We start from the raw sequence: 15,481 nt of genomic DNA, 5'->3' as shown, positions 1-15,481 counted from the left end.
TCTTCCAGAGAAGTTCAAGCAACTGTTTGGGGCTCTCAGCACCATTCCTGCTATTTCCTTGCGAGAACAATAACTAAGCAAAGTCTTCTTGCTCCTTGCCTCCCAACACAGCCTCTGGGCACAGACTTTCATTCCACGCAGCAGAAACAGGCAGGGATCACTTAGCATTTAACTGCTATGGGCACTGTCACTGTGAGCAGGAGTCCTACGCACACGCCAGGAGAAGGCAGCTCGACCGCAGCCTCCCTCGAAACCTCACCACCACTGGAAGCTGCATTGCTTTGCCCTGTAAGGCGGATCAACAGGGCAGAGAAGAGCTTCAGAGACCCTCTCGAATTAGGCAGAGCATCTACCACCTTCCATGCTAGCAGACAGCAGAACTGAAACCAATTCCCATGCCTGCCCATGACAGGACAAAGAGGAACCGGTTTCTGCATCTTGGGTCACACAGTCTTTCAGCAAACTCTCACCCCACTCCCCTGTCATGAACTTGGGTTTAACAGATGGACCTGGCCAGGGAAGAGCCACACCTGAAGAACCAAGTTGTTGGCTTTTACACATTGGAGCTGACTCTTTCCGTAGTTAAGCTCCTGTCTGGCAGCCTGACTTCCTCTTGCAAAGAGCCAAAGGCATCCGTGCCTTTCCCATGCTGTGGGCTTGCTGAAAGCAAACCACCACCACGAATGCCTCAACTTAAAACCAGGCCAGCCTTCGCCATTGGGGTAACAGGGCAGGGAGAGCCAAGGTCTCGCTGAGCGGCCTCAAACCCAACAGCGAGCAGTTGTGACTGCAGGCCCTTTGCACCAGCTCCCCGACGAGCGAGGCAATATGGGAGACCGAGCTGCTTTGCTTTTCTGAGCACAGGTGATTGACTGATGAACTGCACTAGCAGCACTGTACTGTCAGGCCTGAAAGAGTAGTAGCATTTGGACAGCCTGTCAGCAGAAATGCACCATTTCCTAATTCCTCCCATACACATCAGACAAGCGTAGGTCAAAAATAGGTATAGCTCACAGTGCATAAACCAGTGCTGGAATCATCATCATTACTTCCAGATTAATCTGTAAAGTTTGCTCAGTTTGAGAGCAAAGCCTACAATGGATACCATCACAGGCTCCAACCAGGGTCCACGATGGGCTCTTAGGGCAGCTACCCATACACCACCCAAGGGAGGCATGCAAAYGTATTAATCATCCACACATACACAACTTGAGCCTGCATGGTGTTTCTGTGAATGTTAAATTTCAGCATATCCAGGAAAATGCCAGACAGAATGTTTTCCCTTTACTTAAAGCTTATTCCCAAACAATATATGAAATATTTTTTCTTAGGAAACAGGCAACAGAAGCTTCAATCAAGTTATTATGAAAAGGATTTAAATTGTACTTCCAATTAACTCTGTCCTGATGAGCCAAGAGTCAGACTATAGTAATTTAACTCATTACCCTAACAGTTTTATTCAGCCAGAGTCAATGCGTCTTTAGACTAACTCCGACTGAAAGGTAATCTGGACTGAAACAAAACAACACGATGGAAATAAATTACCATTTTTAGATGTTATGGGGCTAGTGCCATGAAGCTCCAAGGGAGTGCTTTGTGCTGCAAGTGCTGCTGTAAATGCAGGCAGAGAGGTGTTTTGAAACCCACTGGGAAAGGGAGCTCACCGCTGACTTGCAGGGCAGGTTGACAGACTGGCAGAGGTGGTTACCAAGATTGCTTGTCAAATGGAGAAAGTCAAATGAGGCGGATGAAAATTTATGAAGATTTAAAGGGAGGGGGAGAGAAGCAGGAAGAGACATAACACACAAGTGTTTCCTGGTCCTTCCTCACCATAACAAGCACATACATACAAAACATCGACCCATTCCTCCACGCTCTGACTGCTCCCGGGACCTCTCGTTCTGCAATGCTGTATACTCCATTTTTCTCTCTCTGGATGCCTCTGTTTTCCGTGCTCTAAAGTAGGCAGGTGCCTCTGGCTGTCTAATTGGCGTCYGACCTCACAACTTGGAGACACCACCAGTGCAGAGGAGCTCAGCACAACCCCAGGGCTATAACACGCCTGGAAGAGCTTCCCAGCCACAAAGGGCAGCGCCCAGGACTCACGTCTCCACTCCAGAGCAAACCCAGATGCTGCTGAGGCTTTGAAATCTGCCCGGTGTCAACAAGAGCTTTTGGAGTTTTAGTAGAAAATAATTTGCTACTAAATTGTGGGAAGGAAAGAGCAAGTTTCCTGCTTCAGGGCTGATGCCAGCCCCTCACGGTGACAAGTCGGGAGGATGCTTTCCCGGGGGCGAAGGGGCAGGCTGCCGAATCACTGCTCGCTGCCTGTCATCTTCCACTCTCGCCTGCAGCTCTGCTGCAGAAAACACTCCAGGCGAGCGGCTGGCAGCTTTGACCTATGCTGGGAGCTCCCCATACAAGCTAAGCAAACAAAAGCATTTTAAGAAACAAGGGGGTTGCTCTAATGGGCATAGTCAGCCCCGATAACACGACTGTGATAACACAGCTGGCTTTGAACTGAGGGTCCCCACGGCAAAGCCTGTAGTTTCCCCGAGTCCTCACTGCTCCTGCGCTCATCTCTGCCTGGTCAGAGGCAAACAACCCAGTTCTTCTCAGTCGGTACAATTGTGCCAGCACGTCTGAGCTTTAAAAAGACTCGGTGTAAGGTTTTGAAGGACCTTTCCTCACTGCAAAGTACAGTCTGGGATGGAGGAGCATGCAGAGGTTCAGCTAGGTCCGTGTGGAGAGCAGGGTAAAGTGTGGGTAAGATCCCAGCTGTGCAAGAAAATTTAGGCGCTAGTGGAGGCTCCCACCCTCTACCGAACCCCTCTGACACCAGCTCTGAGCTGCCTTTCCTATGGAGTACAACAGAGAACGATGAGGAGGAGGGGACATCAAGCAACATGCTCTGGCCTCCATCCCCCACATGGAGACTCTCACCCCACATTCAGGCTCCGTCCGGGGGCAATGGCATTTAACTGTACTTGCTGTGCTTCAGGAAAACACCAGACAGCAGAACTGTTTCTGGCGAAGGCTAATGGTGCGGCCTTGCAGCTTTCTGAGCCGTGCCTTACGTAAAGTCCTTTCCCTTCTGCACATCTAATCCTCACTAGCCAGGTATTAAAAACAACAGAGTAACTCCCATGCTAATACTCACTTCCAGCAGGGATCATGTCATTCTCTAAAAACTTAAATTACAGGTTTGCTGCCTCTGAGCATTACAGAAGACCGAACTAAATCCTTCATTTCCAGAGTAAAACTAGGATCTACTACAGGAAATGGGTTGCTTGATGCAACATGGCAATTTGCAGAGAGCAGACCCTGCAAATTGCCACTGGGTTCACTGTGTCAACCAGAAGGGCTCTCACACATGGACATCATCTACAAAGCTGTGCAACGATGATTAGACAGCTTCCTGCAGCACCGGGAACCAGAAAGCAAGAGGGCAGGATCACAGACACTCACACAAACCGGTCTACTTCATTAGCTGAGCACAGGTCAAGGCAGGATGACAGACAGAGTGCTTGAGTGGGTCTAAGTTAAAAAAAAAAAAAAACAAAAACACAGGTCAAGGCAGGATGACAGACAGAGTGCTTGAGTGGGTCTAAGTTAAAAAAAAAAACCTGCAAAACTGACTCAGCTCTCAACTCACCACTGAAAATATTATGGTTTTATTTTTAAAGAAGTCCTCCATCAGAGGACAGAGGCAAGAAATCTGCTTTGAAAACGGAATTTATGAGGACTGATGCAGACCTTGCTACTGCCTTTGCCACAAAGACCTCTTACTCAGGGACATTTATTATCCTCTCCTGCCTCTCACATAAAGGACTGAGATGAAGAACAACAACAACAAGACAATTAAGCTGTTTACAGGGGAAAACCAGACTCAAAACGATTTTCTATCATTTCTATCTCTTGAAATGCATTGGAAATGCCTGGACAGAAGAATGACAGAATTGGTCTTGAATGTATTAATTGCAATGAGAAGTTGAACCCCTAACTTAAGAGGAAGAGATCAAGGTCTGCTCCCCCTCAGAAAGCTTTCCACAGGGTTATCTTCCCCTTCTCTACAACTCTGACATCCTTTATCCTGTCTGCAATATTTATATCCAATAGCAGGGGGCCGTAATTTGGGTCACTGGCAGCCTGGACAGCCGGTGACACTACTCAGCAAGAGCTGCTGCAAATGCAAGAACCCAGAACAGAGTCCCAGTTCAGTACCCCTAGAAAAATGGTTCTTACTGGGGCCTCGTGGAAGGCACTGGGGAACTATGAAGGGAGGAATTTGCCAAAGCTTATAGTGAGGCTGTGGAAGAGAGAGGAAAGGGAAAGGTTTTGATTTCTCTGGGAACTCTTTGTAGAACTGGAGCAGTCCCAAGGCTGTGGAGATTTGGGCCAATCTTCTCTCCACTGAGGAGCAAGGAGCCATGGGAGCGGAGATGCGGTCTGCGGGCGTACCACCCTCCTCACCCACAGGCTGCTCTGCTGCTCCCCCCTGCTCCCGCTTTCACTCGCCTCTGCTCACCAGCACGGGGCCTTGCTGCACCAGGAGAGAGATGTGGYCTCCTCCGGGGTCTGCAGGCACGCGGGGAGGGAGATCCAGCTGTTGCTTAACAACCCTCTGTGTCACCAAGTGCATTCGGGGGTCACAGAGGCTCTCCGTACTTAAGGATACTCCATACAACCTCAGGAAGCAAGTTTGTGTAAGACATCCACCCGCAGGGYATCTGAGCTTCACATACTAATAAGGTTACCACAGGCTGCAATAAAGTACTTCTGTCAGTTAGACTGGTGATGCAACAGCGTAAAGGCAAGCAAATCGCAGCAAAATAGCTCGCTTAGTGTGACCACTCAGTGACATCTCACACGCCAAGGGCAGCTGAAGGAGGGAGATGTGCTCTTCTCTTGAACATCAGTAGTTACGTGCAAGGCCACAAAACCAGTTTATTACAGTAACACTGGGGAGCTGGAGAGCCCCCTCCTTGTCTGTTGGATAAACTAACTGTGTGTGTGCATCAGCAGCCTTCAAAGTGCTTTATCACAACAAATTGTTCCAGGAAAGTACTAGCTTTACAATCCCTGGCCAATTAATGGACCAACTGGGAGGTGTATGCGTGGCTCAGTCCAACATTTGGATATTTAGAGAGCAAAAGTCACCTCAAAATGTTCAAAGAGAGTGATGGATCTGAGCTGGCCTTAATCCACGAATTCCTTCCCAGTGGTTAGAGGTGCCTCATGTCAGTCATGATGGTGACTATATAGAGACCAGTAACATATGGAAGAACATTCTTAAGTGGCACCTTAGATTTGCATACTAGTATAATCAAATTATAGCTATGATTAAATAAAGCTTTACTCTTGCCTAAACCTCATGTTGTGTGAGTATTCCTGGCAAAGAATCTGGCTAGCTCAGTGGGAGCTGACACTTAGGCCCCATCAAAGACCTGCTCATCCACACACACAGCTGGGGGAATAAGATTTTCCCTTCTCAGCAATCCTTTGAGATTTCAAGACAGAAAACCTTCTAATAACCATCTGAAATAGCTGCAAAAAACCCCTAAGCAACCAACCAAGAGAAAACAAACACACGCAAGAGAAAGAGGCCCACCTGGATCGCCAAGATGTAACTGGCAGCACAGAAATCCCAGCATGAGTCAAGAATGCCTTTCCTCATGGAAGTTCTCTCAAAAACAGTCTGATTAGACCAAAGTTCCCATTTTGTAACAGTGACGTTTTCACTGACAACCATTTCCTTGAATAAACCCCTTCCATTTCCACCCAGCCTGGGAGAAGGCTCTTACCTGACAAGCATTGTACAGAAGCTGATGCTCAAATTTCTTGATCCCCAAAATGTTCTGGAACATCTCGTAGAGCTGCTCCTTGCTGAGGATGAGCTCTGAGGCAGCGCTCGCCGTCATCCTGGCCTGCTGTTTGCGGGGATCCTCTTCACCGCGGTAAATAGCATCAAATTTTGCCATCCAAGAGCTCAGGACTGTCTCCTTGCTGAGGCCATCAATTTCTGGCAGGCTGCGCACTCTCTTCTCAATGTGCTTCTTGAAGACTTCCCGGGAGTCGTTTGCTGAGCACCCTCCGCTCTGCACCATCCTAGCAACGCGGTCACTTTTTAGAAATACCTGCAAGGAAAGGGTGACTTCAAATGATGTCAGTTTAAAAAAATCCTCCTTGCTTCTGAAGTACCAGCAAACCCCATTTTCCCTAAAGGGAAAACCACTAACTCATTGCCTGTATGCTTTCTGACTTCCCACGTGACCACCACATGTTGCCAGACTAACAACAGTTTCATTTGTACTTTGTGAAGTGTAATGAAATCAGGTAAAGCTTCTGCTTTGTGTCCACTAAAATGGAAACAGTTTGATGTAATTAGGGTTTCATATGATGTTATGGTCACACTTCACCAGACACATAAACACCCTTTAGGAAAGCGGGATTATATTTTGCTCTAGCAAACGTTTTAATAAGAAAGCTATTGCATAACTACATTCTCCTAGCCAAATTCTGCCTTGTTAGAGGGAGTCCAGTCATCCTACTCAAGTCAATAGGATTGCATTGCATTTACCCTTGTAGCCAGGACCTGGGAAACCTCTCATCAGTGCAGRACCAGGCTTACCTTAAGCTACTAAATGGGAGACCTTTGCAGATTGCCCTGCTGTGACAAAATGGCAGGATTTGCACGTCAAGCCTGAATTTATTTAACATTACCTTCAGTTAAGAACAGGTGTCATTGTCATCTTCGCCATTCTCTGGTCTTTCCAACGTGGGCAGTTAGCACTGGGAGAGTATGGTTAAAATGCCATGGGAAAAGACAAGGACAAATAGCCTGATCTTTACAAACTGATGTGTGTAAATGGCAAGACAACTCGGACAACTCATGTGCCACACTGCACATGATACAACCGCAGGCAGAAAGGGCCAAATCCATTCCAGCAGATGCAGCATGGTATGGTACAGTGCAGCTTGAGGCTGCCTAGGAAGGCTTCACATAAAGAGAGCAGACTGCGAGATGCAGGACCCTGACAGCAGGAGGGAGGGAGAGAGAGAGAAGGCGTTTGATGAAGATACTCTTCCCGCTGCAAGAACAGTAGAAGGGTCAGGGCACAACAGCCCCCTGCAGAACAGGGGTCCCAYGGGAGCAAGGGAGAGTCGAAGGGTGAGAGGGAGACAGGGAGCTATTGTGTTGGCCCTCCTCTCCCATGCCCCCAACACAGGAGAAGAGCAATCGATGCCTAGCAAGAACTGCTGCTTTATTAATGATGCTGAGAACCGATGAATGCAGCAGGCTGGGAGGAAGCTATGCCAGCACAGGGGTTTATCTGTCAGCTCTCAATAATTAAAGAGCTTGAGGATAACCTGAGGACATGATAAGATTTTTATATACCACTCAGCAGCTCGGCACTCCATGTTCCCAGCTGCTTGACAGCACGTGCATCTGCCAGGAACAGTAGTGAGTTTTCCTCCAGGAACAGCCCAGAAGTGGTGCTAAGGAAGGGCTGGGTCATTTTTCTGCTAATACCGCCGCATTGGGGAGCGCTCCCAGCAGACAAGGTGGCCAGAAGCAGGATACTACCAGCAGCCTCCACTTTAAGGAGGAATTCCACACTGAAACATCACCAGCACGTACTTCCCTTCCTTGCAAAGCATAACTATGAGCAATAACATCATACGTGCGAGGTGGCAGCCCCTGCTGAGGAAGTCCCCAAAGCACTGACTGCCTGAAATAGCAAGAGGTCACAGCAGTGGGCCSTGCTGCATGCACCCTTGGCTCTCGCATTCAATCTCTAATCATTCGCTGGTGGCTGAACACGCTTTTGGTCTGACCCCACACGACAGTGCTAATGACTTCCCGTCGCTGGCAGCACAAGTGTCTATTGTTGTGTGCGGTCTTTGTCCCAGCGAGAGCCGTGACAGCACTGAGTGCGGGGGAACTGACTCCCTGTCTCCCATCAGCACCGCGCAGTGCCTGATTTATCCTCCCCGGGCAGAGCTGCAGACAGCAGAAGAAAGGAAGGCTGCGGCTGGCAGAGAGGAGGCAGGCGCGGGGGAGCGCCAGTCAGACACGAAGCAGGGAGGAAAAAAAAAAAAAAAAAGACCGAGAAATGGGAAGATGAAAAGAGGTGTTTTGTCACGGAAATTGTTTTGTTTCTGGAAGATACCAGGTGAATTACCCAGCTGTAAGACTGCCTAATARGATTGCCAGGAGTCAGTAATTACTGGAGCAAAATCCTAATGCGTGTACATAYGCCAGCACATGAAAAAGAGAACCAGCCTTGCGTGAGCTGGGTCAGACACCTCCTTCTGCCACATCCATGGATGAGCCCCAACAGATCACGTGTGTCCTGGTTCTATTTGCCAGCAGCAGAGTGGAAACGGGTCTAACAGAGCATTTCCCAAACACCCATTGAAGGGATTTCTGCATAAAACGGTTGTTGTCAGATGAAGCTTTATTCAGTGGAAGTCAAAGGACGAGGAAGGCTTTCCTGAAGCATCTGTTGGAGTGTGCTGGGCCTGTCTCGCATACTTCATCTGATGGGTCTGCAGCATTCCTACAGGCACAGTGGTGCTTTGCAGACCAACAGCAGAGTCTGCTCAGACCAGTCAGCCTTTTAATTAGATTGCAGTGCTGTGAACTAGTCTAGGAGTGACAGTCAYACGTTTACCCCCTTGACAGCACACTCAGCAGAGCATTACCATGCAAACACATTCAGGGCAAGGACATCAAACGCATCCCTGACTCACCATGTCACTTTGACCCCTTTCTTTCACCAAGAAAAAAAATTCCATTCCCCAGGTAACATTGAAAGAGAACAGATCTTATTCTGTCCTGATAGTAAATGAGCCTCTTACAAACACCACCAGCTATGTCCTGAACAGAGACGGACAGTTTCCGTTTTAGTATATTCTAAGCCCAAAGCACATCCTGCAGCTTTATATGTCAGTACCCAAATGTGAATTTCTAGATAGTGTAAATTCAAGGAAGAGTTATTTGCACAGAACTCTGACACTTGCAGGAGTTATAAACAAGTAGGATCTGCTCTGATTGTACCATGCTTTGATTAAAGGTGGGCACCTCTTTGCTCATAAGGGGAGGAAGGAGAACAGCACCATCAGGAAACACTGCTCACATGTTCAAAGAGGGCAGAGGTGTTCTGCTGCAGGGTAATCCTGCGTTTCTTTGTGCCACTGCAGATGGGACTCAGGAAGACACGCACAGCCTTGCTACAACTGCACAGAAATTGAAAGGTTTGTTTCCTATAAGCCCTCTCTGCACTGCTCCATCAGCTAGACAGCTAGGGAGAAGGGAAAAGAAGTAATCACTGCTGTAAGTTGAAGGAAACCAACAGTCAAAAAGCAGTAAAAGAAAGTTATACTAAAGGACCCAGAGCAATGCATTACGCAGTAGGTGGGCCTTTTGTAGCCCCTTTTGAGTAGGACAAAGCCAGTGGTGCATCTAGTCGAGGTGAAAGCATATGGTTTGCAGACATCTATTTCTGATCAACTGTTCTTGGTAAGTTTAATTATTTGAGGCTAATTACACAGCACAAGACTCCTGGAACTGCTCAGGACAAGCTTTTGGCTGGACCCACCAGGGGAACAGGCATATCTTTTCTGTTTTTAGCAGTTTCATTCGCCTGCCCCAATAATCTCATCTAAACAGATTATAATGCTCTTACATCCTAAAATGCTGCTCAGGCCATCTTGAAAACTTTCTCTAAGAGCATCTGTTCAGGGAAGCTGTGATAAACTGATGATCCCTTGGCAATTTCTTTTCTGATAAGAGATGTAAATTACTCTCAGCTTCCTTCCTGTACAGAGAAGAATGGAGCAGCAACTGTTAGGCCAGTTTAATAGAGTTAATCCAGGGATAATTTGTGTTTTCCTTGCACAGAAGCAGCTGTTGCCATTTTTTTTTATAGAGTTAAAATTCTCTTCAGTTTTAGTATCTGATTTTTGTTCCCTCTTAGATGCCACTTCCACAGAAATATTCTACATAGGCAAACCAAAATCTTCACCTTTTATGACAGAATAGCTCTAGGGAGAAAGAGAAATGGTTTGCAGAAAGGCTAACAAAAAAAGCGACACTCCTCATACAAATCACAAGCACTGATTTCCTTCAAAAACAGAAGCTCTTTCGTTCTGAGAAAAAATATGAAAGGCTGCATTAAGGGCTGCATACAAAGAAGCACAAGAAGAAAGACATGCATAATTATTCTTTTGCACAATTATGAATGATGCTTCATGTTCTTCAGTGCAATCTACTTTCGTAGATGTACTTCCCCCTTCCTTCCCCTTCACTTCAGAGCACTTGTCAGTGCATGCAAAGAGCAAAATGAGAAGATAAGATTCTTGCTGAAAATCCCAAAGTCAATTAGACATAAGGCAGAAGCTTCAGCAAGAACTGAAAATGCTGCCCAGCCATTTCTTGCTATTTTTCATAGGGAACATGGGACATTTCATTTATGTTGTGGCATCTTCCCTGTTTTAAAGTAAGCTGCTTAAAAGGTATCAGGAAGGAATTTTTCAACTTGAAGCCGTAAGGAAGAACTTAACACACATTTAGGTGTAAAGGTGTAAAGAAATATCCCTCTCCCTTCACAGGCTATTATTTTTACCAGCAAGGAGTGTGTACTTGTTAATAATTGCTAGGGCAACGCAAAATCTGGAACTGGTATTGAATCACTGGAATCAGTGGGATAGCTTTTATCACACAAATAGGGAGGAAGGGTTGAATTACTGTGATTTTCCATACAATTTTATTCCTTAACATTTCCACTTAATTTAAATTCTTGTTCAAGGTGAGACTCTTTAATGAGTTGAAACTGTGAAGAGATGCCCCATATTTTGACTCTGTTAAAACATTATTTTCACAGTGTGCTGCCTTGCTCAACAGGACTCTCTTTCAAGAGGGTTTACAGAAGAAGTACTTTACCTATTGGGCCATGCATCATCATCTCCATAATCAAACTTAYGGGATGCACCACAGTACGGGTCACCACGGTTGTCTTATGGGAGATGCATCTTCAAATCCTGAGCTTTAGGAACCTTGTAAGGTATCAGGCCTCACACATTCAAGCTCTGGAGAGGCCTTGCGCTTGCCTTTGTTTTGTGCTTTGTCCACAAAGGACAAAGAACCCATCAGTTCAAAATCTGAACTGTGACTAGGGAAAGAACAATGATTCATATGGATATTGAAATCATCTCTCCTTACCTCATAGTAGCTCTGGACAGCGTTTATAAATGCTTCATCTGCCACAATCTGGGTTTCTCCATTGAGAAAGGCCTGGAATCGATCTTTGATTGTCTGTAGCTGCTGYTTACTTATCTGCAAAACAATGCCAAAAGGAGAAAGTTAGTTAGGAGAAGTTTATGTATGAGAAGAAAAGCCAAACACAAGTTCTTCTGCAGCATCTTCTTTGGGGTGCTTGTGATGCACATTTCTGGTCTCCTTTGGGGACAGCAGCAGTAGACGAGGAATCAGCCACATGTAGGTACACACACACACACACACACACACAACGTGCTCTCTTTCCCCTGACATTCATTTAAGTGTCATGAGCACCCAAAACTACCCTGAACATCATTTCTAAACAACTCTACAACCACAAAATGCACACAAAACTTTTATTGTTTCAGGTATACCTAAATGAGAAGTAAACTGTTGTGTGTATGCTCAGAAGAGAATTTTTCAGYGCACTTTTTTCCTCATTTAGCCCTTGACTTCTTTAGATGTTGGCAGATAAACATTTAATCACCGAACTAGAAGCTCTGCGAGTTGGCTGTTGAGGACGGCAATCATTAGCAGTCCACAGTTTGGCCTTCCCTCTTGTTTTCAGTATTGCTATGAAATCAGAGTTGCCCTCCCTTTCTTGTGAGCAGGGCATGCACCCAGCCCTGCCATGACAAGGCTTGCAACTCCTTCTCCTTCCCTGTCTAGAAGTAGTTGATAAGCACAACAGTACTCCAAAATCAGCTACAGAAGAGTAAAGGCAATTTAYCTTTTAAATGAGAAAGGCAGCTTCTCTTAGGCCTTCTCCAGGTTGCTCATTTCTATTGGCTTGTCATATATGAAACACCAATCAGGGCCAGTGGTGAAAGAATTTAATACCATTTAATGCCAAGCAAAACATTGGAGAGCAAATCTGTTCTCCTTATCCATGCCAGGACTTTCTCTGCTTTCTCTTTGCTGCCCAAAACCTTTTCTGTCCAGCATACAGCTGATAAAACTTACAAGACGGTTCTATTTTTGGCATGACATCAATAGAAAGTTTACAGGGGTTTATTTCAGCCTTGCAGGATAACACACCATTATTTTGCCAATTTATATGTCAGCTTAAAGACAGCTATAGTTTAAAAAACYGCCTCTTCAACTTTTAATGTAAACAAAGCCACAGCAGGTACCTAAGTAACATACCTGCAATGCCAGTATAATATCTTAGATAACACTCAYGCTGAAAAGGCTGCAGGGGTATAACTGTAATTGTGTCTGTTTTGGTATGCACCTACTTCAGGTTGGAGGATAAGAATCAGTTTAGACAAAAGAGAGGAACCAAACAAGATGTATATATGACAATTTCAATCTGAAAGGGAAAAAGAGAGCAATAAAAATTAGGATAATTATTTACTAATAGCCAAAAGGGCTAGAGGAGAGTAAGAGGAGTATTTTTACCTCAACAGTATGTCAGCAGAAGAAACCAGTCCATTAGAACGGAAGAGAAAAATAAAATTATTGGCTCTAAGTGTCCAAATGGCTTCGAATAAAATATCAAAAGCTACAGAGATCCAAACAACTGGAGTGTAATGAAGCCTGGTAAGCACAGCTAGTGATAAAAAGCAGGAGAGGGACTACTTGGAAAACGCGACGATAAGTATCRCTAGATCTAGATGACGCGCCACATGAGGTGTTTAGGGACTGYGGTAACAAACATCATGAATAGTGGTAATTAATTCTGAAACACCATGCCGAGGAGGGGTAGTGAGCGATGGCAATCTGATGTGATAATCCAGGGTTAGTTTATTCTGGTGCTTATGGAGAGAYGTTCATCAAACCAACATAAAGCAAAATTCAGTATGTTCCGCTTAAGAAAAACATGGAGCAACCTTTGTTACCCCTGCAGCCGTTCGAAGAAAAAGGGTCATTCCTACCCCAAAACAACAGCCCAGAAAGCACTCAGGTTTCATGGGGTTTCACATATGCAGCCAGGCTCAGCCTTACATGAGTCATTGGGGTCGAAGCAAGCACAGTCTCTCTAAACTGACCCACCTCAGCCTTGGTCATGGTCTGCAACGAGCCTGGGAAAAGCATGGCTGAAAGCTCCTGGCTTTAAGAGCGGCTGGATCTAATTTTTGGATATAAGAGTCCATCTGCCATGTCAGGCACCTAAAACCCTTTGGGGAGTTCGCCAATAGTGACTCTAAACATCACGAGCCCTTCAGCAATGCACACAACATCAGACAAAAAAAAGGCTCCAAACCTATTTGATTTGATGGAAGTCCTGAAAATTGAAAAGAAACTAGATCAGAGATAAGACAAGCCAGAGACAATATAGTGACCAAGTGGGAGATAGCTGTGTGAAGGTGCTAGGCCTGTTTTTATTAAGCATTTAATTATCTGGAAGAAGAGAAAATCAGGACATTAAATGTATTGATGATTTCATAACAGCAGCCATTGCGAATGTCAGGGAGGAATGATGGAACAACAGAGGCCMCAAGAAACCAAGAAAAGAGATAGCAAAACTACATCGAACATTGAAATCCGCATGTTGAGGCACAGRGAAAGATGTACTAAAAGCAGAGATATTCTGAACTAAGAAGAATGCAGTTTAAAAGAAAAAAAAAAAAATCATGCTCCACCTTGACTTTTCATTTGGGATTTTGACAATGCGTATGTCATTTTAATTATTTTTTTCCAGATTATTTAAGGAGAACTTCCAGAAGTCCTGGCTTGTTCAACTCCTATAATCCTCCCTAGCCACAATATTTTCTGCTCCTTCCTCTGTATTGAATGGGCTACCTTCAAAATGAACGACACTTCTTGAAACTCCTGGAAACTACCAATACTCATCTTGCACATGACCTCCTGGGGGCTGTGGAAATGGAACACTGGATTTTTCTCTACTGGAGTGTCACTTGCCTCCTCCTCACCCCGAAGCTCTATGCAAACATTTTCCACATCCAGGGGAATGSAAGGGCCTCTCCGATTGCATCTGATGTGCAGCACCACAGCTAACAGGACTCTCTGTTTTCCACTGCCTCTGGACTGTAAAACAGCACCAGCTTGTTGATCAGTGTCCGTTTCACTATTACAGACCTTATCAAGAACTCAGTCAATTTTAGCCAAAATTAAATTGCTTTCATGCTGAAATTCTGCAGCACAGAGGCAGATGACTAGTACAGAAAGCCCGTAAACGAAAATTTGCCCAATGCGCTTTGCATTCCATTTCATGCCCAAACTCTCCAAATCTTTCTGTTCAGGCTGTCAGAAGCTCCTTGTAGGCAACCTACGTGCAGGTCTTTGGTATTTAACATTAACCAGAAGCAGCTCAAAAGACAACCTCTATTTATTGTTTGTGCTGCGTTACCTCCTTGAAGCTGCGGTCGAGGTCAGCCCCGTCACGTATCAGAGGCAACGCAAACCTCAGCGGTGCAGCGCCTTCCCCGAGCGCCTCCGACGGCAACAGGCAAGGCTCGCGCACAAAAGGAGCRCCGAGGTTAGAGCTGCCGTACGGAGCAGCTAATACAGGTGCAATTTCAGCCTGGTTAAGAGACTGCCAGTGGGCTCATTTCTCCTYAAAGCCACCTTAACTACAGTTTAGTCTGTGCTGAACAGGTTAGGTTCGGCTCGGCTGCGCTGTCTTGGTTTGGTATCTCCACTTCCACCCGAGTTTCAGTGCAACACTGCGGCTGGAGCCAGAGCTGCCAGAGCACAGCACTTCCTTCCATCAACGACGCGGCTGCCCAGGAGAGGGACGGAGCAGACGTCCCCGTACGAGAGTCACCTCAGGCTGTCCTTGGGGCTCAGCGTGCACAAACCGAGGGCTGAACCAGCCGACGCCAGCTCTGCCATGCACGCTGAGAGCCTTGGACAGCTTGCTCAAGGCATGCCTGAGGAAGAAGCAGAGCTGCACACCTGGATCTTCTGCCCAGAGCCCGGGAAGAGCTGCCCTCCACGTAGGCTGAAGGCCGGGCTACTCCGGGTCCCATGGCCTGGGTGCGGACGAGGGTGCTTTGCTGCACCCGAGCACTCCAGAAAGCTGTTCTGACAAGGCCACAAATTACTGTGAGCAGTGGGAAGATGTGACCTCCTGCCCCTGCTCTGTTCTAGCGACTTTTTTCAGCAAGAGCCAATTAGCCGCAATTTAGACAGTGGCTGACCTCTGTCAGCAGCCCTTTAATACAACGAGCTGACAGGGCTGTGTTTTTAAATCCTGCCCGAGTTTTGTGCTCAGAAGGGCCAGTGCCTCCT

At 46.2% G+C, this 15,481-nt stretch overlaps 1 protein-coding gene across 7 annotated transcripts in view; it reads right to left on the bottom strand.

Annotated features, from left to right (window-relative positions):
• CADPS (calcium dependent secretion activator) overlaps positions 1 to 11,303 on the bottom strand; it is a 196,134-nt gene extending 184,831 nt beyond the window's left edge. For all 7 annotated transcript variants that reach the window (XM_026074973.1, XM_026074975.1, XM_026074974.1 and 4 more), the window contains exons 1-2: positions 11,228 to 11,303; positions 5,805 to 6,137 (exon numbers count right to left, since the gene is read on the bottom strand). In XM_026074973.1, coding sequence (XP_025930758.1) covers positions 5,805 to 6,107 — 303 coding nt within the window. In that variant the 5' untranslated portion in view covers positions 6,108 to 6,137; positions 11,228 to 11,303. The remainder of the gene's footprint in view (positions 1 to 5,804; positions 6,138 to 11,227) is intronic.
• Positions 11,304 to 15,481: the final 4,178 nt, after the last annotated feature.

The sequence above is a fragment of the Apteryx rowi genome, unplaced genomic scaffold (assembly GCF_003343035.1).
Source record: "Apteryx rowi isolate R43461 unplaced genomic scaffold, aptRow1 scaffold_4, whole genome shotgun sequence".
Lineage (NCBI taxonomy): Eukaryota > Metazoa > Chordata > Aves > Apterygiformes > Apterygidae > Apteryx > Apteryx rowi.
Note: the sequence above shows the minus strand (reverse complement) of the source record. Positions and strands in the feature narration are given on the sequence as shown.